This window comes from Delphinapterus leucas, chromosome 8 (assembly GCF_059928025.1).
Source record: "Delphinapterus leucas isolate spDelLeu-1000000601 "Yukka" chromosome 8, BTC_Dleu_Yukka2, whole genome shotgun sequence".
NCBI lineage: Eukaryota > Metazoa > Chordata > Mammalia > Artiodactyla > Monodontidae > Delphinapterus > Delphinapterus leucas.
The window spans coordinates 16,829,396-16,856,879 of NC_143136.1; the positions used below are offsets into that span (position 1 = coordinate 16,829,396).

Sequence of the window (27,484 nt, forward strand, 5' to 3'; positions counted from 1 at the left end):
CAAAGACTAAATTCAAAGAATCGGCTCTGAATGACTTGAGCAAGATAGAAAACTCTGGAATGGACAGTGGTTGGTGTCTCTCCAGGAGTTCTGTCCACGAGAACTTTCTGAGGTGATGGCAGTGGTCTTTATCTGCACCATCTAATGCATTAGCCAAGGGGCCACAAGCACCACTGAATACTTGAAAAGTAGTGAGAATGAGGAAGTGAATTTTAAATTTTATTTAATTTTAACTGATTTATATCTAAATAACACCGAGTGGTTAATAGCTACCTTATTAGCACAGGGAGGTAGAAGGGCTGGAAGAATAATCCTGAGAAAGGTTTTCTTGGCTAGAGCATGTGAAGTGATGAAGGGTCATGGAGTGTCTGATAATTTTCCGTTTGTTCATCTTGTTTCCTTTCTAAAACCACACTTTCTCATTTGCATGTGGTATATATTTTTAAAAACAAAAATGATGTATTTTTTTGAGATGAGGACAAAACTGACAGTCTTGGAAAATCAAAGGGTTTGAGCCAACTGGTATCCTACACCTCTCAGCGCCCCAAAGCCCCAGGAGCTCGAGCAGGGAGAGGCGGGGTGTAAATGCCAGTGGGAAGTTCCCAGTAATCTCTCTTTTTTTTTTTTGCATTACACGGGCCTCTCACTGTTGTGGCCTCTCCCGTTGCAGAGCACAGGCTCCGGACGCGCAGGTTCAGCGGCCATGGCTCGCGGGCCCAGCCGCTCCGCGGCATGTGGGATCTTCCCAGACCGGGGCACGAACCCGCGTCCCCTGCATCGACAGGCAGACTCTCAACCACTGCGCCACCAGGGAAGCCCCCCAGTAATCTCTAATGCATCTTGTCCCGGACATCTCTGGCTGCCCCAGAGCTCACATTCCGAATTCAGTTTACCAGTGACTATGGGGTGTGGCCGAATTACCCTTCTTAGTATTTAAACCATTGATTCGCCGAAGCTTCCAGGTGAAATTCAATGTCTTTTCTTACAGCACTTTCTTTCCAAAACAGAATAAAAGTGGAACTCCAAAACAGAGTTTGTATTTTCAAATCAAATAGCAGATACTATCCCTCTCGTACACTTAACCTAGGTTTAATCTTAGTTTGTTCATTGTTGTCAATTGTTGGTCCAGATATGAGGCAAAAGATGATATCTTGTAACACAGGTCATTTGAGAAGGTTTCTATCATCTTCCCTAAGGGAAGAAAGCTGGAGATGGTGGGTAGGATGTGAGCAACTGATTGGGACAACAATATTTACTTATTTATTTTTTAATTGTGTTTAGTTTTTTGTTTTTGTTGAATTTTATTTTATTTATTTTTTTATACAGCAAGTTCTTATTAGTTATCCATTTTATACATATTAGAGTATACATGTCAATCCCAATCTCGCAATTCATCCCACCACCACCACCACCACTCCCCTCACCACATTCCCCCCTTGGTGTCCATACATTTGTTCTCTACAACCGTGTCTCAGTTTCTGCCCTGCAAACCGGTTCATCTGTACCATTTTTCTAGGTTCCACCTATATGTGTTAATATGCGATATTTGTTTTTCTCTTTCTGACTTACTTCACTCTGTATGACAGTCTCTAGATTCACCCACGTCTCTAAAATTGACCCATTTTCGTTCCTTTTTATGGCTGAGTAATATTCCATTGTGTATATGTACCACATCTTCTTTACCCATTCGTCTGTCGATGGGCATTTAGGTTGCTTCCATGACCTGGCTGTTGTAAACAGTGCTGCAATGAACATTGGGGTGCATGGTGTCTTTTTGAATTATGGTTTTCTCTGGGTATATGCCCAGTAGTGGGATTGCTGGGTCATATGGTAGTTCTATTTTTAGTTTTTTAAGGAACCTCCATACTGTTCTCCACAGTGGCTTTATCAATTTACTTTCCCACCAACAGTGCAAGAGGGTTCCCTTTTCTTCACACCCTCTCCAGCATTTGGGACAGCAATATTTAGATAACACATTCCAAATTTCCTTATAGAGACTCTCTTTTCTTCCACGGGATAGGTTGTTTTTAAAATTTCATCCCTGAAGTGTGAAGACATTCCAGGAACTCAGTAGAGCTACAGCCTCTTAAGTAGCAAACAGTTTTTGTTTACCCACTAACGAAACCCGGAGCAAGAATTTAAACATTTTCTTATGTCTACGCTAAGTATTTTTCTCATGCTAAGAAAATTTTTTCTGTGCTGAATATTTTTAGACCCAGAGAACTTCAGTGTATTAGTGGTTCCTGAGAAGTGTTCTGCCAACCTTTTGCATGTTTATTACTCAGGTGTTAGAACTTACGTGGATCCCTTTACGTACGAAGATCCCAACCAAGCAGTTCGAGAATTTGCCAAAGAAATCGACGCATCCTGCATTAAGATTGAAAAAGTCATAGGAGTTGGTAAGTGTCTGTGTCTATAAGCCTATTTTCTTTGTGGATATTAAATATATGTGTGTGGATTATATAAATGCATTAGAATGTACTGTATGTGCCTGTATATGTAAATATCTGTGTACCTGAAATTTCCTTGATCTACATAAAACACCAGCACAGTGCCTACTGTATAATAAGCACTCAACAAATGTTAGCTATTGGCTGTTATTCCTTCTCCTTGAACGTGTTTCTGGTTCAGAGTCAGTTCTTTTTCTCTCCCAAAGGTGAATTTGGTGAAGTATGCAGCGGGCGTCTCAAAGTGCCTGGCAAAAGAGAAATCTACGTGGCTATCAAGACATTGAAAGCTGGTTATACAGACAAACAGAGGAGGGACTTCCTGAGTGAGGCCAGCATCATGGGACAGTTTGACCACCCAAATATCATTCACTTGGAAGGCGTTGTCACCAAATGTATGTGCGTTGCTCCCTTTACAAAGCCAAGTTAGAAGTAACTGGCAAATTAAACACACATTTTCTTTCCAGGGAAATGACAGATGGAGCAGACCCACTGATTGCTAATAGGAGGAAATCAGTGCAGGACAAGTCATTAATCTTGTAGTCATTTCTAAATGGGTGTATGGTGTAGGCTGATACCCTATTTCCAAGGCAGCTTGTGTGAGATTTTAGCGAAATTAATATTGCAGATTTTTGGTATGCCTTGCCATCTTTCAAATCTTTGCTAGACCAAACTGATTGTCACAGGATAGGCGCAAGCAGATGGTAAGCAAAATAAATTTTAAGTACTTTTCATATAAAACAACAAAACCTCACCACACCTTATGTTCGAAGCTGGGGTTCCAGGTGCAGGGAGTGCACCTTGGTAATCTATTATTTTGGGGGATTTGCTTGTCTGCTCTGCCTGATTTATGGCAGCTGCAGTTGCAGTCCAGCACCTATTTCCAGTAACACCTGGTTGCACCTTCCTTTTTTAGTCCATTAGCATTCGCTCAGCCCGTGAACCACGCTTCAGTTAAAATACGACACAGCTCAAAAGATGCATTTTGCGAAGCAGACCCTGAATACACCTGTAAGACTGGCTAAGACCAACTTGTAAAGCACCACATGGACAGGGCAGCTGAAATGGTTACTATTGAAGGTGGCTCTGTTCCAGAAGCCTTAGTACCTATTATAGTTACTACAAGTCAAGGATCTTGTAAGCCTGGGGCTATGTCTCCAGGACGGCCAAAGTGCCATTTAATTTGATACCAGGTGCCTGGGAAAAGCGTCCTCCATCAACCGGTACAGAGTGGCTGCCTCAGTGGGTGAAATGGAGGTGTAAACGTTGGATGTTAGGTCTGGGGCAAAGGGGGCAGTAAGACACAAGGGTACACAATCTTTAGGCAGGGAAAATTTGGAAATTACTAAAAAGTGAGAGCAGATATACACTAATTTAGAGGTCCTCAAACTTAAACATGCATCAGAATTCTGGAAAACTCATTAAAACACTTTCCTGGGCCTCATCTTCAGAGGTTTGATTTAGTGAGTGGTTGCCCATGAGTTCACATTTCTGAAGAGCTCAAGGTCAATCAAGCTATAGTCCCTGGAACCACACTTTGAGCACCTTTGGCCTAGTGACCAAAGGTTTACACATCATCTACTGCTAGTAAATTATGAGGCCTTGACTAGTTGCTCAAGTTCTCAGTTTCCTCATCTGTAAAATAGAGATAAAAATGGAATGGAATATTTAGCGTGTTTGGCATAATGCTTATTTAGCAAATTTAAAAAAAAACAACAACTATGTGTTAACTGGCATTATTATGTCTTAAAAAGTACATCTTTCCCCATCTTTGGAATCCTTCAAAAAAGGAACCTTGGTGCTAAGGGTATATAATTTTTCACCTAAGGTGAAGTCTGTAATTAGCATAGAATAGCTCTATTTGCTTTTTAAGATGAGTTTTACAGACAGGATATTTTTCCTGTGGCCTGTGGAGCTGCCCAGAGCCCTTCACTACTTTAATTAAAAGATAACATTCCCTTTAAATACTTCTGCAGGTCCATTTTCTCAAAAGGAGGCTCTGTTCAGCTTGGGGTGTTTTTCCTGCGGCAGACAGTGACTTTTGTAGCACCTCTGCAGAAGAGGGAAGAAACGGGATCTTTGTGACCTCTAAAACCCGTGGCTATTACAGCTGTAACTGTTACAAACGACTGGATGCATTTGCATAATGCACTTGTCACTGAATTAAAATGGTTTAAAATTTCCACCAGAGGAGCCATCCCCTTCCCCCCACCTTTCCACTCCCCATTGCCTCCCTGCCTGTTCCGGGAAAGGGTCTATCTCTACCCTGGAGCCCAACCTGGACCCATTTCATAAGCCCCTCTGTGCTTACGGAGACATTCATCTTTATTTCTCTTGTAGAGCTCATAAATATTCTGACAAATGGATACTTTTCATAAACAAAAAACTGGGGAATAATTGTGAAGATGGTGCCAACAGTCAAACTAGGGAGGTGTGAGGGTGAAAGAGTGGGAGAGTGTGAATTCATGACTGGACTTCCTTGAGTAACTTTGTAAATGGACAGGGAGACTATAAATTCTTGCCCGTACCCCGCGGGTCTTCTCCTTGCTTCCCCACATTTCCAGAGGGATCTTGTGAAATGGAAGTAGGTGTTAATGCACCATCAGGGGAGTCACCCCTTCTCATGAGTTGACAAAGTATCATTTGATTGAGGCAAGTTAATTAAAACTCATTTAGATGCATTTGTTCTATGTGGTCACAGATGCAGAGGGTAAATGAGTCTGAGGACTAAAGGCTTCCTAATAATATTGATGGAGGATGGAAAGGTGTACTGGGACCACTCCCTCCAGCCAAGGGGAAAGAGATTAGAAGTGGTTTTGACTCATCCTTTGGTCTACACCGAGATTCCTGCTTTTTCTGCCTGCTTTCATTCATCACTTGAAAATTAAATGTTCGTGGTGGTGTTTTCTAATCCAACATTTTTGCCTCGGAAACATTTCTTAGGCACGGTACCAAATGTTCAATCGAAGAACATATTGATAAATGGGACTTCACTGAAATTAAAAACGTCTGCTCTTCTAAAATTTTGCCTCTGAAATGAAGACATTTCTCCTTTCCCCACACCAGTACAGAGTCTCATCTGATAGGGGCTCTGGGTGGGAAATGTACTCGTTTAGAATAATTCTGGGGGCTTTCCAGCAGTGGCACAGCCCAGCCCATTTTCCCTGACTGGATGTCTACATCCAAACAGTCCACAAGGACGGCAATGAATGTTTTTGATTTTTCAAACTAACATTTTATTTTCCTCACAGGAACTCTTCTGTTCTCTTGGCTTTACCCCTTGCCTTAGTAAAATATCGAAGATTTACACCCCACTGCCACAAATACCCTTTAGAAAGAAGGAATTTCAGACCTTGAGTGCATTGCCAGGGATTAAGAAACTAAAGAATGATCCTTATTTCCTAAGGTCCTCAGAAAGAAAACCAAAGTGAAATGAAAGTGTTTCCCACTTCTCTCAAACCTTAAAATCATTCTGATTTCTTTGCTTAGAAAAGGGAGAAAGGCACACAAAGGTTCTAGTCCTGAATTAAAATTGCTGCCTAGGATGAAATCACTTATTGACCCTTTTCTGTGATTTTGTTGTTGCTGCTGCTGAGGTTGGCAGCTTAAGGAAGCAAATAGACTGAGTTTATTTATAGATAGGAAAAGGGAAAAGAAAGGATATAGCCCCTGACCTGAGTGATGCAGGGGGAAAAGCTAAGATGGTACATGCTTGAGCTTTAAGATGAGTCTGGGTAATGAAGTATCCAACATAGCTCCCAGAAGCTTGGGTTCCTCTAAATAGGTAAGAAAAAAAAAAGTTTCTCTGTCATTGATTCCTTTAGCATTGTACAAGTGGCTCTTCTGGGGACAGAATTAATTAATTATCTTAAAGATTTTTTTCTCCTTTAAACGGGCCATTTATCTTCTTCTCCATTTGCTTGAGAGAGCAAATACCCATCCACGTGCTCCCTGGATACCAGAGGCCACTTTATTAAAGACCTTGTCAACAAGCCGCCCAAAGGGTTAACCTTCCAGATGGAATTTAAACCTACTCGTCCTTTTAATATTTCATTCCTAGCTCCCCACAGCTGAGGCATAAGCTTGGCTTGTTTTAATTAAATTAGATCGCACAAGACAGGTGTCCTGGCAGGAAAATTGCGCACAGCCCATTTTTATCTCATTAACTGCAGTGCTCATCAAGGGTTTTGTGTTTTTCTTTCTGGAAACTCTAGGTAAACCAGTAATGATCATAACAGAGTACATGGAGAATGGCTCCTTGGATGCATTCCTCAGGGTATGTGACTACTTTATATTAAACCCAAGAATGTTGGTATTTAGAACAGACTTCGAGTATTTGTTCTGTTTGGTTGTATTCATGGACTTTTTTCTAATGAGGCAAAGGAAGAAGAGGAGAAATAGAGAATGATGTGATTTTTAAAGGCTCTTCAATAATCCACGTACAAGGAGGGTAGTATTTGATTTATTCTTGTATCGTGGGGCTGTTTGAGCCATAGATTCATTACAGTTGGATAATTTCCATCTATTACAGGAAGCAAACCCAGCTCGTAGGATATACTCTACTCATGAATTAGTGACTTTGGTCAAAAAGGCCCGGAAATCATATTGAGTTTCACTGCACACCGGATACAGATATCAAAAAAGATCCAAGTAATAAATGCCTGGTGAAAACTAATTTGGCCTAATGCTAATGAGATTGTACCTTATTTCTTTCCTCTGCAGAAGAATGATGGCAGATTTACGGTCATTCAGCTGGTGGGCATGCTTCGTGGCATTGGGTCCGGGATGAAGTATTTATCTGATATGAGCTATGTGCATCGAGATCTGGCTGCACGGAACATTCTGGTCAATAGCAACTTGGTCTGCAAAGTGTCTGATTTTGGCATGTCCCGAGTGCTAGAGGATGATCCAGAAGCAGCTTATACCACCAGGGTAAGAAAGATTTGTGACCTCTGGGCTTTGACTCTGATGAAACTGTTCCTCTCACTTTGATGTTTTAAACGCTTTGTGATTTTTACAAGTTTCCTCATCCTTCAGAGCCCCTTCATAGCCATGCATCCATTTTTAAACCATGTTTCCAAGAGGGATTTTGAAACAGCCTCTAGATGTGTGACCGCTTTACAAAGCCACAAGTTAGAGCATCACTTATTATTGTATTTTTTCACACTTAATCTACCTTCCTTCCTTCCTTTCTTCTTGTTTGTTTTAGATTTTCTACTTGGTTCCTTTTTATTATTTTAAAAAAATCTTATTTTAAACAGGACAGAACAATATTTCTAGTCGGCTGCCTACCGAACCTGAGAATGTATATACAGGATTTATAAAACATTTACAGTACGCAAGGTTTCCCAGTATCTAATGGCCTGCGTTTTACTACTGGTAGATAAGCCAGGATTAAGGCACAGTTAAGAGTTATCAGTATACAGTTAATGGCTATGCTATCTTAGCCGGACAATCTGAATATAAGATACTAATGGAATAAACACAGAATCATAAAAGTTATTGGCCATTAGGGCTGACACTGTTAAAATCAACATGAAGCAGACCAGCCATTTTCTTCTTTTAATGCTCACCATTTTGCATCTACAATGGTAAGCATTGGGGTTTTTTGGTATAGTTCGTTGGGTGTGTGTGTGTGTGTGTTTTCTGGTAGTGTTCAGTTTCTTTGGCTGTAGTTTTGATTCTTACACATACCCTCTTCTGAATTCAAAGTCCATTCATTCAGGAAAGAATACATCCTTGTCCATGCTAAAGACTTTTTATTTTTCCCCAGTAGTTGGAGAAAGGAAAGTAAAAGGAAGCTTCTAGAATGATACATTTGTATAGCCAAAATATTTAAGGAAGGCAGAAGGCAGCACAAGTGTCTTGCTGTATGGAACAAGCATAAATGTAATACAGTGTATTTTCAGAGTAAACTGCAGTGAACCAATGCAATTTGCAGTACAATTTACTGCCCTGTTTAGTAGCTCTAATAAAGCAAACTTTTAAATGATGTCCTCTTGAACACCTTAAGGGTCTGAATTGAAGTTGAATTAATTTCCCCAGATGGAACCCTAAGAAATTTGAAACTCCATTAAAAATACCTTGCACATAAGCATAATCAAACAAGAGACATTTGAGACCTTTAAACTTTTCTTGGGTAATATTCAATTGCTTTACCATTTTTGCAGGGTTTTTTTAGAAAAGTAAATAATAATCAAAATCTGGCCCTCCTGCCATTAAAGTTAATAATGGCTCTAGCATCTGGTATTATTTGACTTCCTCTAAGAGCCTGTTTAGCGTATTATCTTCTAGCTACGTTGGTCATGTTTCTCGTGCTCTATAGGAGTTGGATGACAGTGGGATGGATAGAAATGTTCATATTTAACTTTTTTAGGTCATGATTTTCAAAGCAGTATTAAGTATTGCCTTTGTACTGCTGGGTGAGAGAATCTGGCAAGAAGTCAAAATTACTGTCAGCTGCACACCCATTGATATATACCACGGATAACATGTGTATTTTGTAAAACCTAAAATGTCCTTTCTTCTACAGTATTGCCTTAAGTAGAGCTCAGATAATAGGTAGGCTTTTTAAAAAAATAATTAAACATATTAGTTGCTTACTTCCCTGCGACTAAAGAAAACATATGAGAACTGTCTCAACCTGGAAGATTTTAGTTAGAATAAACAAATATCCTGTTATTGTTTGGACAGCTATCTCAGGAATGCTGTTGCCCTGCTTAGCAAAGAGTAACAACATTCAGAAACTAAAATGGCACATCAGTGTACTTGGGGGATAACCTAGAGCTTGGATGTTCACAGGGTGGCAAGATTCCTATCCGGTGGACTGCACCAGAAGCAATTGCCTATCGTAAATTCACATCAGCAAGTGATGTATGGAGCTACGGGATCGTCATGTGGGAAGTGATGTCGTATGGAGAGAGACCCTATTGGGACATGTCCAATCAAGATGTGAGTCTTTATGTTCTGAAATATATGTCTTTGCATTAATGTATGATGGAGTAAGTGTAGAGCTTGAAATGATACATTAAACTTAAAATTCTTAATACAGATGTGTCTAGTAATCTAGCTAAAACTTATAGTCCTGGATTTCCAGGACCAAAATTACAAAGCCTTAATGGTATAATATGGGAGATAGATAGATAGATAGATAGGTGCATAGCTTGATCGATTAGTGATATGGAACAGTACTTTTACTTTGTTAACTTTCAAACCCATACTGAAATAAAATTAAACCTTGAATTTTAAGAAAATGCAAGGATATCTGAAAAACACAAATTTCACATGAGATGAAACTGACATGAAAGGTTTATTGGAAGAAAATTAGTGAATATTTTAAAGCTGGCAAAATTGTAATTAGAGCTTGCCCCTTGAGGACTCTAAAATAAAGCTTCACTAAATGACCCCTTGTAAATTATACACATCCCTTTAAATGTACCATCTGGACTACTTTGTAAGGGAGTATCCACAATGCCCCCAATTTTAGAAAAGCATTCAATAATGACACTAATAAGATTCCAGAGTAATAGAATTTAATTACAAACATCCCCAGTGAGAAAGGAAAAAAACAAACCTAGACCAGGGGGGATCTTCCTAGAACACTTATTAGCTAATTCTGGGAAGGTGTTAGTTAGTTCTAGAAGGGTTGGAAATCAGAACAACATGAAATGGCCATTTCTTGAACTTCCCTAATTTTTTTATATGAGAGGTAAAGTATTATCATAGAGTGTGTTTACGAATGTGTGGTATTCAATTTATCAATAAAAATTGTATTTTAAAAAAAGGTTTTTTAAAAAAACTTTCTCTGATGTGGAATGTTACCTGATCATCTGGCTTATCCTGAAACAACAGGATGTTGCAAAACCTTGACAATTAAGTGAAAAACCAGGTGCACTCAAGAAATAGGATGTTGCCTTATCCGTAGAAGAATGTTTAGAGCAATATAGAAGCTAATGCATTCTGTGTCCAGTGGGGCAAAAAGAATTCTCTAACCAGAATAAGAGGAACAGTAGTGTTGATACTGTAGTATCTATACATTATAAAGGAAGGTTCATAGCAAATAGCAAGAAAGACAGCAGCTAGCATAACTGATAGATAATTACAGGCTGGAGACAGACTATGGGAGTGAACAGTGTGTAATCTATTGTTTGATGTGATTATGCAGACACCATCAGGTACCTTTCTTGTATAGTAACATTTGGTTTTGAGTTAGAGACATTCAGAGGAACAAAGACCAACAACCTAGAAGAAGGAGTAGCGCCCGTATTTACTTATTCGATTATTGGATATTTAAGCTTTTCTTTATTTCAGTTGAGAGCGGTCCCAAATGCTCATAAGAGCAGAATATCTAAAGATGTTGTCAGTTTTCCCACTCTAAATATTTTCAGACCTATAGCTTTGACAGCTTCTATATTATATTAAAATAATTTTGTTGGTTTAAACTTTCAGTTGTCTGCCTTTATCCATGAAAAAGCATCTGAAGCCAATTCTCTCCCACAAATAATATTGATCTATCATTCACGTGTATTTTGTCTCTGCGTTGGAGTCTGTATAGAACAGGAATCTACAGGAAATGTAACCGGAGAATTACTTTCATGGGTAGAATTCATTTGGCATATGGTGAATGGAGTCAAAGTAACTGTTAAGAAGATGTCAGATTTATCAAGTTTTTTGTTTGTTTTAATCCTCGGCCTTCCCCCCCCCAAAACATTCAGCAGTAAACTGAGAAAATATGCTTTGTTAACCCACAAGCCATCTTCCAAGCTGGCAGTGGATCGGGAGCTAATGAAAGAATACTAAGAAGTCTGAGGGTTTGTCACAAATCGTGTTAACCTGGCATCAGCCCAATGTTGCTTGCATTCTCATCAATTCGATGTAAAAAGTTTTCATCAAGTCCAGAGTCAACACCATGCACCTGGAAAGAGAAAAGAAAGTCAGAGGATCAAACTGACCTAATGTCATTGCCAGAAATAAATAGAATCACGTTCAGTTAGATAGCATATAGAAGTCTACTTTAGACGCAGAAGTAAATTAATACTAATACGGTAGGAGGTTGGCAAAAAATACATGGGAGAGAAGGGTTCAGAGGGCTTAATAAATCACAAGATGATTGTTAAACTGAAACGGTATCCTGGTTAAAAGAACCACAGTTATACTGGTACATATAAACTGGACCCAACTGAATTGATTATTTTCTCTTGAAGGCCGGTCATTGAGCAGCAATAGACCCGCCTCAGGGGGACTCTGTCATGAGCACTGAGACGGCTGCAGCCAGTGGTGATCTCGCTAGGAGCTGTCATTTTAGTAGGGGGAGAAAAAGGACTGATTTAAAACAATTAAAACTTCTTAAAATCCCCAAAGAAAATCCCCTCCAGAATCTCATAGGGTACCAGTAAACCCAGCTTATGAGGAGCCAAGAAATTAAGAAGTTATTCTGCTTCTTAAATTTGGCATGAGTCATATCATATTGTGTTATTGGAATTCACACCCTGAAGAAGGGGGATTTAGAGAAAAGCCAATAAGAAATGCTGTAATACCTGTGAAGATAGATTAGAAAAATTAGAATTAGAAGAAAGCCCGTGGAATGGTTTATGGCTTATTAGGCAGGAGGCCCGCTCTGGGCGGGAGGCAATTATCACCTATCATTATCACTTCTTTCCTTAGATGTGCAAGGGTCCTCTTTAAAATATAAATGCCCCAAGGAAGGTTTTTGTTAATTATTTAAAAATTTTTAAATCTAGTTTTGAGCGCCTTTAACAGGGTCAGTTGACAGCCAACTGAGACCAAGAAAGAGATACAGAATTGGTAAACTGCTGTATTTTGGTCTTCCAAAACTAAAAATGGCGGCGCGTCTGGAGGGGTTGAGGAATGTGCCATTTCTGAGAGAGGTAGTGCCTTCTGGATTGGAAGGTCTGGAAGTTGGGCTCTGGTATTGACCCACCAGCTGTCTGAGTAAGATTATAGAGGCTTAAAGTGATGCAAAGGGACTCCTGTTTTGTAGGCAACTATTAATGCTTCCTAAGGAATGCCTTCAACACTAAGCTAGAGTCTCTTTTGCTAGGAGTGTTTAGCTGATAGACGAATGAGAGGGTCATCGCCCTGTGGTCTCTGGAGGCCAGGCCAACACCATGTGGTTGATCTGATTAGGTTCTAACCGCTTTGAAACATTGATGCTTCTTCACTTTGGAGTTTCAGATGGGCATTGTCTACCCTTTGAGAACCCCTCATAGCAACAGCTGGCTTCCCTGCCCTGTGGCCAGCAATACTCAGGTCCAGCTCTGGCTTCTGTGAAAGAATTGGAGCTGTTCCCATGCTCCAGCTCGCTGGCAGCTTAATGGACAGGAAACCTGCTGAGCAGGAGGGTGAACCTCTAACAACAGCTTGCTTGGCAGCTTAACTTACCATTCTGGGTTTTTGGTTTTGTTTTGTTTTTTCGATAGGTGATTAAGGCCATCGAGGAAGGCTATCGGCTGCCCCCTCCAATGGACTGCCCCATTGCCCTCCACCAGCTGATGCTAGACTGTTGGCAGAAGGAGAGAAGCGACAGGCCTAAATTTGGGCAGATTGTCAACATGTTGGACAAACTCATCCGCAATCCCAACAGCTTGAAGAGGACGGGGACCGAGAGCTCCAGGTCAGCCGTGCTTACTTAATACTGATGTATGAAAGAATACATCAGAGATGGCAGGCAAGAGGTGACTCACTTTAATTCCCGCCTTCTAGTCAGAGGCCACTTCACAGCTGTCTGCAGCCTGGGTGGCTTCTTCCTCCTTGAGTATTTATGGTAGCTCTTTTCACCATTTTGAAGACCCTAGTACTTGTCAGGCCTCAAACAGAAGTCAGAAAAACAAATTTAAAACAACAACAACAACAAAGGAATAGCTCAAGTGCTTATTTTGTGAGGCTGGACCTGAAAACTTAGGAAGATGGATGAAATGTACTTTTGTAAGATGGTCAGGTTACTAGATGCTATATTTTGTAAGGGGAAGCAACACGGAGTTAGCAAAAAATAAGAATTCGAAGACATCTTTAAGTCGACTTAATAAAGTGTGAATTGTAGCAAGAGATTCCCGGGTTTCAGTTCTTAAAGTTGCTCTTTGCTGAGTCTTTCAAGAGGGGGAGGAAACAGGACCAAGATAAAAACTGATCAAGTTACAAAGCATTCAGATGAATATTTGAGAAGAGTTTTAAAAACTAAAATGATTGAATCACCTGTAAAATAGGTAGTTACTTCATTGAAAAGAGCAAAAAGAAGCATTTCAGTCCAGAAAGAAGATAAAGATACCGCAGGTCTTATAATTAATTCAGTAGGAACTTTTCTACCTGGAAATTGGGCTTTACTGGTATAAGATCCAGGATACCTAGGTACCAGTCCCATTGACCATTGTTAGGAGTTAAATGGTTTAAGAAGACAGGCATAATAAGATTAGGTGATTCAGGCCCGCAGGAGGAGAGGCATCTACTCATCTCCAGATCTGTGCTTCTCAAAGTCTTCTCTTTCATCAAGACCCTGAGTTAAAGGTAGGAAGACATTTTCCCCATAGCATCCAAGCCCTTCCAGTCTTGGCCAGCACTAGGATGCTCTCCTCCAGTCTTTTTCTTGAAAACTTAGCCTACAGATTGGAGGAGAAGGAATACGCTTACCATTAACATATGTGAGGAAAAGAATTGCGAGTGAACAGCAGAGATACCCTGTGTTCTCTCAGGCTTTCAGATCCTGTACCACTAGCCACCATACAAAGAGTTAATGACCATGCTCTCCTGAAATAACACTGGGCTGAATTCACATCTTCCTTCTGCCACTGGTAGCTATGTGACCTAAAATAAAATCCCCCATCATTTCTGGTCTATTTTTGGTTCTTCTCTTCTCCAAGAGGGTGAAAATAGATGGCACTAAGGCCTCTTTTCCAGGTGTAGCTAGTTTCTTTTATTCCAAAAGCTAGTTTCTTTTATTCCAAAACTCCTCCAGCTTTTTATCTCCAGCTACAGATGCCACGTTATTTTGTCTGAAGGTTCTTTGGTACTTGGGGCTTCTCCTGCTGGTATAAACTCTTCAGTTGCTAACATTGTAGAATGTGTGATTTGCACCAAAGTACAGAACAAATTGGGCACACTTTTCTCACTTCTAGATTTTTCTCATTGATGGTACTTAACAGCTTTGATGCTTCTTACTGCTTGCTGATAATGGAAGGTAACATGGTATGTGATTCAGCACAAAATTAGGCAAATGTCACAGTGCTCCACAAAGAGCACAAAGACTTCCAGAACAAGCTTGGGAATGACCCTTAGAGTTCATTCATTACTGAGTAAGGGTATTTTCATTCTAAGGTCATTTTGACCTTGTCAGGTACCTAGAGCCTCCATGTGGCCCTTTTAATGCTTTGGCTTAAAGTTAGAAGTAAATGCAAACTTTTGGTTTTTGTTCATTCATATTCCTGGTAAACATTCAACACTAATATCTAAAATTCTATGTGGCAGTGTTTGTTATTGGCTCAAAATTGGGAAAAGAATGAAATCTTGATATTCTTACCATAAAAATCTGCAGAATTTTACTCAGAAAATCGGATTTAAATGAAATAATGGACAAAAAAACAAAGGTCACAAAGACAAGCTGTTATTTGAACACAAAACTGATTGATAAAGCAAGTCTTTCTTAACATATCGATATAAAAAAAGAAGTAATGCGAATCAAGATAATTTAGGTAACAATTAAAATGAAAAATGGATTGGATTAATTCTACTATGTAGAAAGTTAAGCCACTAGAGGGACTTAATTTTGTTTTTACAAGAAAAGGATTTTTTTGGTTGAAAATTCAGTAGTGATGATATAATTCCGATTTAAATGTTCGTATTCAAGCAGCGTAGTCTCAGGGTGAAAATCAGGTCAAAATGTTAAGATCAACCACATTCTATAATTTCTAGGGAAAGGGAGTTCAAGAAAATAGAACTTAACAAGTAGCGAGGTTGCTATACAGGTAATTATAATAAAGGTGGTATAAAATACCCTGTTAATGTCTACCTTATGATTATTATGTAGTTTGAGATGAAGATGACTATAATTCTCTTAATAAATACTTCCCAGAAATACATTATTTATTGTGTATCAGTATCGTGAGGGATGACAGAATACTTGCCTTGAACTCTAGTCCCTCTTGACAGTGATCTAATGTAAAACACCTGGCCTGAGAAATGCATCAACTAATAAATAAGTTAATAAGAAGTGCTTGGAATTTGTTGAAATGATTCTTTTAGGAGCCCCAGCAAGGGAAAACGAGAAGCACATTCCACAATCCAAACAGTGATCAAAGTGGCCATTCTTCCTGCCAGTCTTGGCACACGTGCTGGTCAGGCTGCATTGATTAAAGAGAGGATTAACTCCCTGCTGTCCCAAGTTTGTTTGAATGCACTGAGCCTGCCTGCAAACCTGGCTGGAAGCATGCCGGACTGTTTTCTCTGCTTCCATCAAGTCTGGCAGGTTGCAAGCTCACAGTTTTCCTTACTCATCCTTCACTAGGGTTTCCATAGTTGCTGAACTAAAGTCTGTGATATTCAATGCTGGCAGGGACTGGACCCTTCCTTCAAAGACTGAGCTGGTTTCAGCCACAAGGGCTCCCCCAATCTTTACCACAGGCTAGGATGTTAAAAGACCTGCTCTGATCCTTAATGCATTAAGAGGTCCACATAAAACAAATGTGGGAAATGAAGTTAAGAACAAATAGGGTGATTGAGACATGCTTTTGCAGCTTTATGAAATCAGGGGCGAAAAATTACATGATGACATTTGACGTTGGTGATTCCATCTAAAGCCCATTCTTGGTGCTTCGGTTCCCCTCGCCTGTCTTAGACCATTTGACTTCTGAGTCAGGCTGTCTCTCTAATAATTCTTGTCTGTCTACACTTGCTCGTTCCATTTCCAGACCTAACACTGCCTTGTTGGATCCAAGCTCCCCTGAATTCTCCACCGTGGTATCGGTGGGCGATTGGCTCCAGGCCATTAAAATGGACCGGTATAAGGATAACTTCACTGCTGCTGGTTATACCACACTAGAGGCTGTAGTGCACATGAACCAGGAGTAAGTACTCAGCGATGTAACACAAAAGGGTAAATCTAGATTTCATAGTATTTTGCTTCTTTTGCTTTGAGCTGCATAAGCATCCTACTCATTTTTTAAAAGAAAAGAAAACTGGAATGCCTTTCATTTTGATTGACTGAGTGTAATTTTGCACAGCCTCTATAAAGCACCTACATTGTTGCATTCAATTGCTTAATTAAACATTTTAATACACCTGCCTTGTTGTGCTGTATTAACTGTGGCTGATTCAAATGCATGTCTGCATGAAGCCCAGAAACGAGATTCTCAGCCCTCATCACGTTTTCCTCTCCCACTTTTTTCTCCCCCTACTTACAGTGACCTGGCCAGAATTGGCATCACAGCTATCACACACCAGAATAAGATCTTGAGCAGTGTCCAGGCAATGAGAACCCAAATGCAGCAGATACACGGCAGAATGGTTCCAGTCTGAGCCAGTATTGAATAAACTCAAAACTCTTGAAATTAGTTTACCTCATCCATGCACTTTAATTGAAGAACTGCACTTTTTTTACTTCGTCTTCGCCCTCTGAAATTAAAGAAAAAAAAATATTTGCAGTGTTGCTTGGTGTACAGATTGCTGAAACTGTGGGGCTTACAGAAATGACGACCATCATTTGAATTAGACCTGGAACAAATTGTTTCTCAGAAGTCCATCCATCCATCACCAATTTGTAAAATACATGTACCTATATAAATAGAACACCGCCTCCGGTTTCAATGCCGTATTTGCTGCCAGACACTGAGCTTCTCCAAGACATCCTTGATCTTCTCTCCATTTGGAATTACAACCGTAGTGTTTTGTTTGTGGCATAAATTACAGTCCATCCTTCTTTCACTGGAATGAAGACCATGTCCATTTTTGAAGGACTCAGTTAAACTTTTAAGGCTTGGTTCGTACCGGGGATAAAACCTAGGTGAACGTCATGTGACTCATCGGTGTTGCCGCTTGGTGCTCGGGCCACCTGGTGGATTATGCAGACACGCGGGGCTGGAGAGAAAAGGAAAGTGGATTTTAAGATAATAATAATAATAATAAAACCCAAGCACCATACCCCCTACCTGGACAAACGAGGTCTGTTTCTTTGGGCCCGAGGCTGTGCCATATAAGCCTTATCTGGGGACTCTACAAACTTATCGTAACTACCTTATGGATAGTGGATTGTGACAATCTTGTGTAGGGAAGTTTCATACTTTCCTCCTTTAAAGAAGCAAACCCAAATCTACAAGGTAAGACAAAAGAACCAGCAATGAGTCCTTCTCCAATGAAAGCTTTTTTTTTTGAAACTTTCTTATTTGAAACACTGAGCAGTAAATATCTTTCATGGCTATCAGGTAGTTTGGGTTTTTTTTTAAGATTTCAGTCCTCTTGACATTGGGAGAGGAGACCCAAAGCAGTATGGCTTCTCTACTGTTCTTCCAGGAAGAAGTGAAATAGGAACTATATGAGGTCAGGTTGGCATCTAGACCTCCACTGGCTGTGCTTTCTTTCATACTATGAGGGTCCTCTTGTCCTTTGGTGCCCTTCATTCCTGCCACAGATGCCTACTGAGCATCTTTTGGGTACTGGGTAGTAACCTCTAACCTTGTTGGGTCATGCACATGCCCCATTCTTTGGAGAATTTGCTTCAGTTAAGGAGTACTGGAGGGTCTTTCCATGAGTTTCATTTTTTTTTCCTTCTTTTTTTTTTAATTTAATTTTTATTTTATATTGAAGTATAGTTGATTTACAATGTTGTGTTAGTTTCAGGTGTACAGCAAAGTGGTTCAGTTATACATATACATATATCCACTGTTTTTCAGATTCTTTTCCCACAGAGGTTATTACAGAATACTGAGTAGAGTTCCCTGTGCTATACAGTAGGTCCTTGTTGGTTATCTGTTTTATATACAGTAGTGTGTATATGTTAATCCCAGCCTCCTAACTTATCCCTCCCCCACCCCTTTCCCCTTTGGTAACCATAAGTTTGTTTTTGAAGTCTGTGAGTCTGTTTCTGTTTTATAAATAAGTTCATTTGTATCATTTTTTTAGATTCCACATATAAGCGATATCATATGGTATTTGTCTTTCTCTGACTTACTTCACTTAGTGTGATAATCTCTAGGTCCATCAATATTGCTGCAAAATGGCATTATTTTATTCTCTTTATGGCTAAGTAATATTCCACTGTGTGTGTGTGTGTGTGTGTGTATATATGTTTATATATATATATACACACACCACATCTTCTTTATCCGTTTCTCTATCGATGGACATTTAAGGTTGCTTCCATGTCTTGGCTATTGTAAATAGTGCTGCAATGAACGTTGGGTGCCTGTATCTTTTCAAAGTGTGGTTTTTCCGGATACATGCCCAGGAGTGTTCCTGTCCTGCTCCAGTAGCCCCTGTACCAAACTGGGTCAGCCAAGGAGGATTTACCTAGATGTCAATGGTGAGACTTGGAAGTCACCTTGACTGACTCATTATCAGAAAGTGACCTACTAAAAAAATAGGCTTTTCATCCATCAAGCCCATTAGCCTTAGGTACTTCTATTTTAATCCCGGAATTTCTTCTTAAAACACGTGAATTTAAATGACTCTGTTCATTCCTAGAAGCAAATAGCCTAACTTTTTTGACTGGACAAATTTTTAACTCTTCCATTTTCATCACTTTTAAAGAAAAGCTTGGCTGATTTTAATGACCTTTCTCCCCCCTTGGTTTTATCCTTATAGAGCAAGGAATGTTAAATTTGATGCTGTCAAATCATGACAGTTTAGTAAAAACCTTTTTGCAACATTAGTTGTGAAAACTTTTCTGTTCAGAAGGAATGTGAAATTTGTTTTTTAAACTTCTCCAAGAATTTCTGTTTTATCACCGCTTTTGCTGAAGTCGGGGAGTTCTCGATATTCATGTTAAAAGTTGACAAATGTTGGGGAGGTTCGCTTGCTTTTAAAAAAAATTATTTTTTTTCCTTCTGTAAAGCTGTGGGATATTCTGTTTTCAGTCCCCACAGTCCAATTCAAATAAGGTAGCATTATAGTGTTATCTTGTGAGTAAAAAGAGAATGTTACCTTGTACCCATTGAATAATTAAAAGTTTTGCTTTCTTACAATTAACAGCTTAAGACTTGAGGTATTTTTCTAAACATTGAACATAGTCAAAGCAGAACGTTTTTAAAAATAGAGTGTGTCAATTCTAAGATGTCCTAACATGTTAATGTAACGTACGGTGTTGGAGTGGATTTGTTACATCTTAGCAGGTATCTCTGCAAATGAAATATTCAGTTGAGAACTGAGGAAAAGGTGGAATATGAAATTCATTCAGAGATGGCTTTCTGAATCTTAATTTTTACACGTTGTCTGAGTTAGAGTCCAGGCCAATGGAAAGACCAAAAAAAGGCTTTCTATGTGTCTAAAATAATATCCAGTAGCAGTAAAAGTGGAACTCCACTGCTTCCAGGAAGTCATGCACGTTGAAAGAGAGATGTGAGGACAACAGGAATTTGTATTGTTTCCCAGGGTGTGGAGCCAGACTCTGGCATCCAGACAGCTTGGATTCCAAAACCAACCGAGATGTTGACAGTGGGAAGTTCACTCTATGTTTCTTTATAACTCAGTTCCTCCACCTGTAAATTAGCGATAATGACACTTTAACAATAACACCTTTCCTAACACATGGTGTTGTTGTGTATATGAACTAATCCTATGTAGAACACACTGAACTTCACAGAAGAAAGGAGTACTCTTCCTCCAAGGTTTCCCAAGTGTTATTCGCCCATCTTTCACTTGTGAACCCAAACGTTTTATTGCAGCAGGCCAGAGCGGGGTGAAATGAAGTGCAGCGGTAGGGAGCTATCCAGATGAAGCTTCTTCACTTTCAATGGATGTATGAGGGTTTGGGGGTAGATGTGTATCTATACAGAAGGTGGTAGACCTATCAAATCACTCCTGTATTATTTAGCCTTGAAATGTATGAAATTGTTATTTTATAATTGGGAAGAGTGAAATGTACAAGTAAGACCCCATTGCAATGAAAAGAACTGGATGATAAAGACACTTTGATGTCTTCATGACTGACTCAAAGGAACAAAGCTTTTGTTTATTTAGTCACCATGAAAGTCACATCTTTCACTCCTGATCCCACACAGACCACATGCTTTGTCTGGTCTCTGTTCAAGCAGTTCCTCACGATAAAGGGGTTGCTTGAATTCAAGGAAGAAAAGGTTTATTTTTCTCCCTTTTATTCTGACATCAACTAGATATAAGCCTCCACATTCCCACACTTTTTTCATATACGCACTGAGTATCCAAATAGCCCACTGAATATTACAAATATATTTATATCCAGACATTTAGTGAAGAAGGGAGTTGGCAGACACAAACAGGACAAACGTGTTTTTGAGATGACCCTTTCTCCTCTAAGTAGCAAAAGAAAATCACCTTCAAAAAGTGTGTATATCCACATGGAGTTGGTTATTCTCCTTCAGAGTCTCTAAGGTCAAATTTGTGTTCACTTTGTCTTTCATGTAAATACATGTCTGTCTGATGGAATCCCTGCACGTTCAGGTTTAAAATACTATGTTCGATAGAGTACTGATTTCCAGAGAAGAAAGAGTTGGAAAAATAGATCTGATCCTTTTTCTTTAATTTTTTTCATAATTGTCAAAAATGAATGATGTTTACAAGTGACTACCTGAAGACCTTGGTAGTTATGTCCTTACCCACATTTATAATTTTAAGTTGCTTAAGAAGTAATGTCTATCTGAATATTTTATACAAAAATTTTATTACTTTCTCCAGGTAGACTAAAGTATTTTCTACAAGTCTAAGTAATGGTCATTTACCTCCAAGAAACTAAATTTGATGTATCTCCCTCACACAATAAACAACGCACATATACAAAACGAGCAGATAAATTGGTTTGATAAAATAAGGAAAATTATCTGTAATAAGATGCACTTTGGTCTGAATTTTTGCTCTACAGTTGAGGCCACCAACTGCTAAACACGGCCACTGTGGTGGAAGATATAGTCCAAGAGCAACCTTGATGGAAAGTTATCAAAAGGAAAGAAGAGGAGTTGCTTCTTTTGGCTTGAGTTGATTATTTGATGAATGAGAGGACAGTGGTTCCATTGCATTGTGCCAGCCTTGTGAGAATCTAGGCTGATGGGGCGGCTGCGACTGTCTCTTGGTGGACTTCAGTCCCCAAGACCTCCCTCACTGTGCCCATGGCCCCGGGTTCCCTCTCTCTACCTGTTATATGCAGATTGCACGGATCCTTTACTAATTAGATACTCCCATTTGTTGGAAGTTACTTTCTCTTTACGAAAAACATCCAATGCTTTTTATTTCGTAGCTGGCATTTTTTCAATCATATTGTTGAATATTGGTGGATTGGGATGTTTCCAGATGTGTCCCTAAAATACACAATTTCCCTCTTTGGAACAACTGACTTTTTAGAGTAGTACAATTTGCATCCTTTCAGCAGCTCTAAGCCCTTCTTGCACAAATGAACCATAACAGTTCAGAATTTCTATTTCAAAGAAAGGCTGTTTCCATAGTGGGTAAAGCTTGGCTGTTCACTCAGACTGTATGGATTCTAATCCCAGCTCTGCTACTTCAGAACGTACAAACACAGGCAGGTTTTTTAACCTCTCTATGTTTCCATATCCTCATCCATATAATAGGGATATGAATAGTATCTTACTCTGAGTTATAATAATGAAGCTGTTAATAAACATTTTTATTATTATAGTTATCATTTTTTCAGAGGAGGAAAGTAAGAATCTATGATCTTCTCCCTGGACTCCTTACCGAGCCATCCTGCCTTCTCTGTACTTATACGGGTTGACAACTGGCTGGCGAGATAGGTTGATGTTTTGTCTGAAGTCTTGTTCTTTTCTCTCCAGGGAGTACATTCTGCTATCTTGGCCTCACAGCCCTTCCTTTTGATTACAAAGCCCACAGAAGCAAACAGAACACACCCTCCTCAGTTCCTCCTAAACGTGTTTCTTCTGCTTCTACTATGCCAGTTCTGGAGCAAAGACGCTGATGAAACAACACTCATTCCTGAAAAGAATACATTTCTGACTTTCAAATCCCCTTTCCCGGTGAAAGGAATGGCAAACATTCAAGCTTCAGCATCTGTTCTCCAATTGCACTGAGGAATGTCCTGTCTGGCAGCACCAGCTCTGCAGAGCCCCTGTTCCCCAACTCCTCTGGTTTTATTTATATGTATTTCCATAGCTCATTTCTGTATGTCCCTGCTGCATTGGTGTGGCAGCAAGTGACCGAAGGCTACAGGTTTTACCATGGACACCAGGTCCGGTGCCACCACACAAAACAAAGCCAGTTCCCGTGAGCTGCCTACGATATGCATTGCTGAAGTAACGTTTTACCCAGGGTGTGCCATCGCAGTGATATAAATATATTTTTTTCCTAGACTGAATATGAGCTGACTATCTCTTTTGATGTGTGTACATAGGTGTGTGTGTGTGTACGCGTGTGTACGTGTGTGTGAGTATATAACCTCATGCTTAGAACTGCCTGTGAATGTTGTGGAATGCTACACGTGGAGAGGTCTGGTTTGCCACCAGTTCTGAGATGAAGAGCCACGTGAGATAGTGGGCCTGGAAACCGTGCCCCATCCCCTTAGAAGGACAGCCCGGAAGTGTTAAATGTCCTGTATCTATAAGTGTATTTTGTAGCAGCCACGCTAACCTTAGTAAGTCATCCTACAGCTTTGGACAGAGGCATTTTCACCTTAGCGGTGGAGTGATTTTAGAATATAAATCCATTCAGGTGACAACCCATCATCAAAATCACGAATTCTGATTGAACTCCTCATCTGAATCACCAGTTCCTTGGTGGAGGGAGAGAAGGGGATGGAATTTGTCTAGTAACCCCAAATGGAATACAAGTAGCCTTTGTTTTCCTGCATAAATGGACGTGTTGAATGCGAACAAATATATGCAATTCATATACTTTTGGAGATGAACGTAGACGCGTGTGTCGGCTTTGAGATGATGTGTCCTGGATTAATACTTTGTCTCCCAATATCACAGAAAAATACATGCCAGTGACTCTTGAGGTTAGCATAGTAGGGATGAAATGACCTCAAGCAACTTCAGGTTCCAAATTTACACGGAAAGTTCGACTGTTATGAATATGCAGCTAACTTCTGTGGCCCTCAAAAGTGCATCAGCCTTCCGGAATCTGAGGTCCAGTGTGTGATGATTCAGTTTTGATCTGATAATGTATACCAAAATCCAGCCAACATACTGCCAATTTTCATAATCGGAGTGGCTGCCTTGCTTATTCTAAGCTATGGTTGCAGAAACTGTGGCCATTTATATAAGCTATAACATCAAATCAGGGAAAAATGGGGAAAAAAAAAAAGATTCCAAACCTTATATTGTTGGATAAGTAGAGAAAATCATCAATAAATATTTATTACATTCTGACAGGGTGTATGGCATTGTATTCTCATAACTATGCCAGAGTGACAAAGTTAATTCACCCCTTTTTGGGGACTTTAATATATTTCTAAAGGGATGTGCCTATGCATTGATGCCTGAAAAAATATGTATAAAGAAATGAGGTTGAATCTCTGAGTGGGTTTTCTTTCCCCGGAGGTCAGGGCAGGAGACCAACTTCAGGTGCTGTGTTTAGCCCCAGGAATGAATGCTGCCCTAGTGAGCTCAGATGCGAAGTCATACTCAGATGCTAAATCATTAGGCAGCATTAAGCTGTTCCCCTGCACCAAATCAAGTAGCTTCACCATGTGTTCGCTGGCCCCCCAAATTATTTTTAACAATCTTAAGAATGAAATGTTTCGGTGTGTTTTAAAAAGTTATTTTAAAGAAAAGTTATGCTCACTACACTGCTGGTGTGTGTTTTCGAGACCTCTTGTATTCAATCTGTGAAGGATATGTGTATTAATCCATACACACTTATAGCCTCAATATTTGTCTGAAGACACTTAAATTCTGACAAGTAAAAGAAAGTTCTAGAAGCAATATTTTCACTTCTTTAACATTCTCCAAACAACATCAAGCATTGGTACACACTGAAGAGTGCATTTATTTTTTGTATCACTCCAAGCATGTTGGAATATGCAAGGACTGTGGTTAAAATTAGAATGTATAAGGCATATTATAATTTAGTTCATACTGAAGAAGAAATTAACAGAACAATGCTTGGTTCAGACATGTTCCAAAATTTGAGCGATCTCTTGAGTTAGACATAGAGATTTTTCTATTTTGTTTTAATTTGTCAAGGTATTTTTTTTCCCTTCATGAACTTTAGGTACACATAACTTATGTCATTTATTTATGGTCTTTTATACCTAGTTTGTAAAATTGTAAAATAGCAAACTAAATGCAAAGAGTTTGCATTTGAAAATAATAAAGTAGTTGCCGTATACAAACGTGGAATCTAGTTGTCTCTTTTCAACAACTTTTGCCACATGCATCGTGTTTCTAAATTAATCGCTTGTTGTCATTTGGTTAGAACACAAAATCTTCAATTCTAATTTTGCTTATTTAGAGAATGAAAAGCGTTGATTTCTAAATGGCCCTCGCCCTTGAGAACAACGTATTAGCAAATCTAACTTAGATTCCGTGAGATCCTGTATCCCACTGTAATTAAGACTGAACTTTGGTTAGAATTCAGTCTCCACCTCTTACTCATCATACAATCTAGGGCAAGTTTCTTAATTTCCCTGTGCCTGTTTCTTTGTAGAATGGCAATTACAATGCCAAGAGCTTTTATGAAGACTATATTCAAATGTTAGTACAATGTCTAGCATCTAGCCAGAACTCAACAAACAGTAGCTCTTCTGAGGATACAAGCTGTCTTTAACATTCCCAATTCTACACCCACTCTAACACCGTTGCTACTGATCCAAGTGGCTAGCTACGCGTCCCTACCATGAGCTTTTAATCCAGGATCCATGGACCCTTGACGACACACCACTGGAGCTCCAAGGTGTCGAAAAGTTTTCTTAAAACATGGTGCAGTTGTTAATGACTGTATGTGTGGTTTGATGGGGAGAAAGTTAATAAATTATCAAATCTTAAATTGGTGTAGGATACGAAAATATTAAAGGCCACAGTTTTAAGAATGGATGCTCTTCACATTATTTCATTCAATAAGCTACCATTGGCTAAGCCTTTGTTAATTGGAAATCAGACTCGAAGACTTACTATAATAAATTAAAGCACTTAAGTGCAGCTAGCTTCAGAGAGTGGGGCATGCCTTTTAGTGTTACCAGGGACATTTTAAAACATGGGCCTTGAAATGAATCTGGGTTACATCTGGTTATTTCGTGTTTATTTCTCACTGAAACACCTCTCTAGAATCAGCTATATTGATATGTAGAGTAGCTGACAACGTATTTGTGATTGGAAAGAGACTAGGCTTGACATTTTCTCCCCGATTTGTTCAGCGAGATGGAAAAGCAACTGTGATTCTCCAGAGAAATAACTAATAGGAGATGTATCTCTATCTATATATGGAGATATAAAGATATAAGTATATAAAGACACTTTATGAGGAAATGGCTCACAAACTTATGGAGAGTGAAAAGTTCCACAGTCTGCAAACTGGATACCCAGGAAGGCCAGAGGTGTAATTCAGCCCAAGTCCAAAGGCCTGAGAACCAGTCAAGCCAATGGTAAATCCTTACCCAAGGGCAGGAGAAAATGAGATGAAATGTCTCAGCTCAAACAGTGAGGCAGGGAACAGGGGCGGGGTGGGGATTCCTCCATCTGTATCCTAACATACTGGGTGCTGCGGAGCCACAGTGGGGAGGGCAAGCTGCTGGGCCCACTGATTCAAACGCGAATCTCAACTGAAAACACCCTCACCAGCACGCCCAGGAACGATGTTTAACCTGGGCACCCCATGGCCTAGCCGTTTGACACATAAAATTAACCATCACGTTGTCGGTATTTTCCTCTACATTTTCTGGAATGAGCTGGTAGAGTGGTGTCAAAATTGCCACATGTAATCTTCATAATTATGAGATTTATTTCAGTGCAGTGCAAGCTAGCTTCTGACCCTATATTCTCAGCGGTGAAAACACTAAAGTTTTATTTCCAGCTCACATCACAGCCTGGAGAAGATTCAGAGGATCTTCCTGGCAACTTTCCAAGCAGTGACTCAGGAATCCAAGCTCTCCCCCTCCTGTGAGGCTGCCACGTGTGGTGTCCAAGGCAACGTGTAATGGGAAGAGAATGTGGAAGATTGTCTTGAGGCTTTAAGGCCAGGCTTGGAAAGGGCTTATATTCCTACTTCCCTTCTTCGTTGACCAGAACCCAATCACATGGGCCTAACCTGTTTGAAGGCTGGGAAGTGTGCACAGGAAAAAGAACTAAAATGATTATAGTAGTTAGCCAGGCTCTATCACAAGTACAGCAGCCCCATGCGCCTAGGGGAGGTCAGGGAAAGCTTCCGGTAGAAGTGAAGTGCATCCGTAAGCTTTGCCTGATCTCCCATAAACGTGCCCCATGGTCATTTCCCAGAGATGCAGACAAGCATCAGCAGACTTGTTACAACACTTGCATTGTCATCCTTGTCTATCTAGATGCTTTAGGGATTGCATTTTCCTTTCTGCATCACAGATCTCTACACTTTGGCTACACACAACCTTCAGTTAATACACAAAAGTACCTGCCTCTTAGGGTTTAAATTGCCTTAGCCACTCAGTTTCCCTAGGAGGAAAGGGGGGTAGGGAGCATAGAATAAAATCCTAATGCAAGCAACAGATTTAAGGTGTTATTTTTTCCTCCAAATAAAGACACAACTAGAGTGTGTAAAACCGCACCACCTTAACCCCTTGATGCCTATCAGATGGACATAACCCTGAAGACTTATTCTGAGACTTCTTCAGAATTAGAGACAAAGTGCAGGCTTAGAGGATTTCATTCCTCTAAACATTTGTGAACACTTAACTGCATGCCTGC

General features: G+C 39.8%; 1 protein-coding gene across 2 annotated transcripts in view; it reads left to right on the plus strand.

Moving 5' to 3' along the window:
* The window catches only part of EPHA4 (EPH receptor A4), a 143,148-nt gene extending 118,173 nt beyond the window's left edge, over positions 1 to 24,975 (plus strand). Inside the window, exons 10-18 of one of the 2 annotated variants that reach the window (XM_022567790.2) lie at positions 2,286 to 2,399; positions 2,657 to 2,842; positions 6,662 to 6,723; positions 7,170 to 7,379; positions 9,249 to 9,398; positions 12,887 to 13,080; positions 16,364 to 16,519; positions 16,856 to 17,767; positions 22,427 to 24,975. In XM_022567790.2, the coding sequence (XP_022423498.1) occupies positions 2,286 to 2,399; positions 2,657 to 2,842; positions 6,662 to 6,723; positions 7,170 to 7,379; positions 9,249 to 9,398; positions 12,887 to 13,080; positions 16,364 to 16,519; positions 16,856 to 16,970 (1,187 nt within the window). In that variant the 3' untranslated portion in view covers positions 16,971 to 17,767; positions 22,427 to 24,975. Of the gene's footprint in view, positions 1 to 2,285; positions 2,400 to 2,656; positions 2,843 to 6,661; positions 6,724 to 7,169; positions 7,380 to 9,248; positions 9,399 to 12,886; positions 13,081 to 16,363; positions 17,768 to 22,426 lie in introns of those variants that run through there. The other variant, XM_089916327.1, reaches the window with a different exon arrangement.
* The last annotated feature ends 2,509 nt before the right edge of the window (positions 24,976 to 27,484 follow it).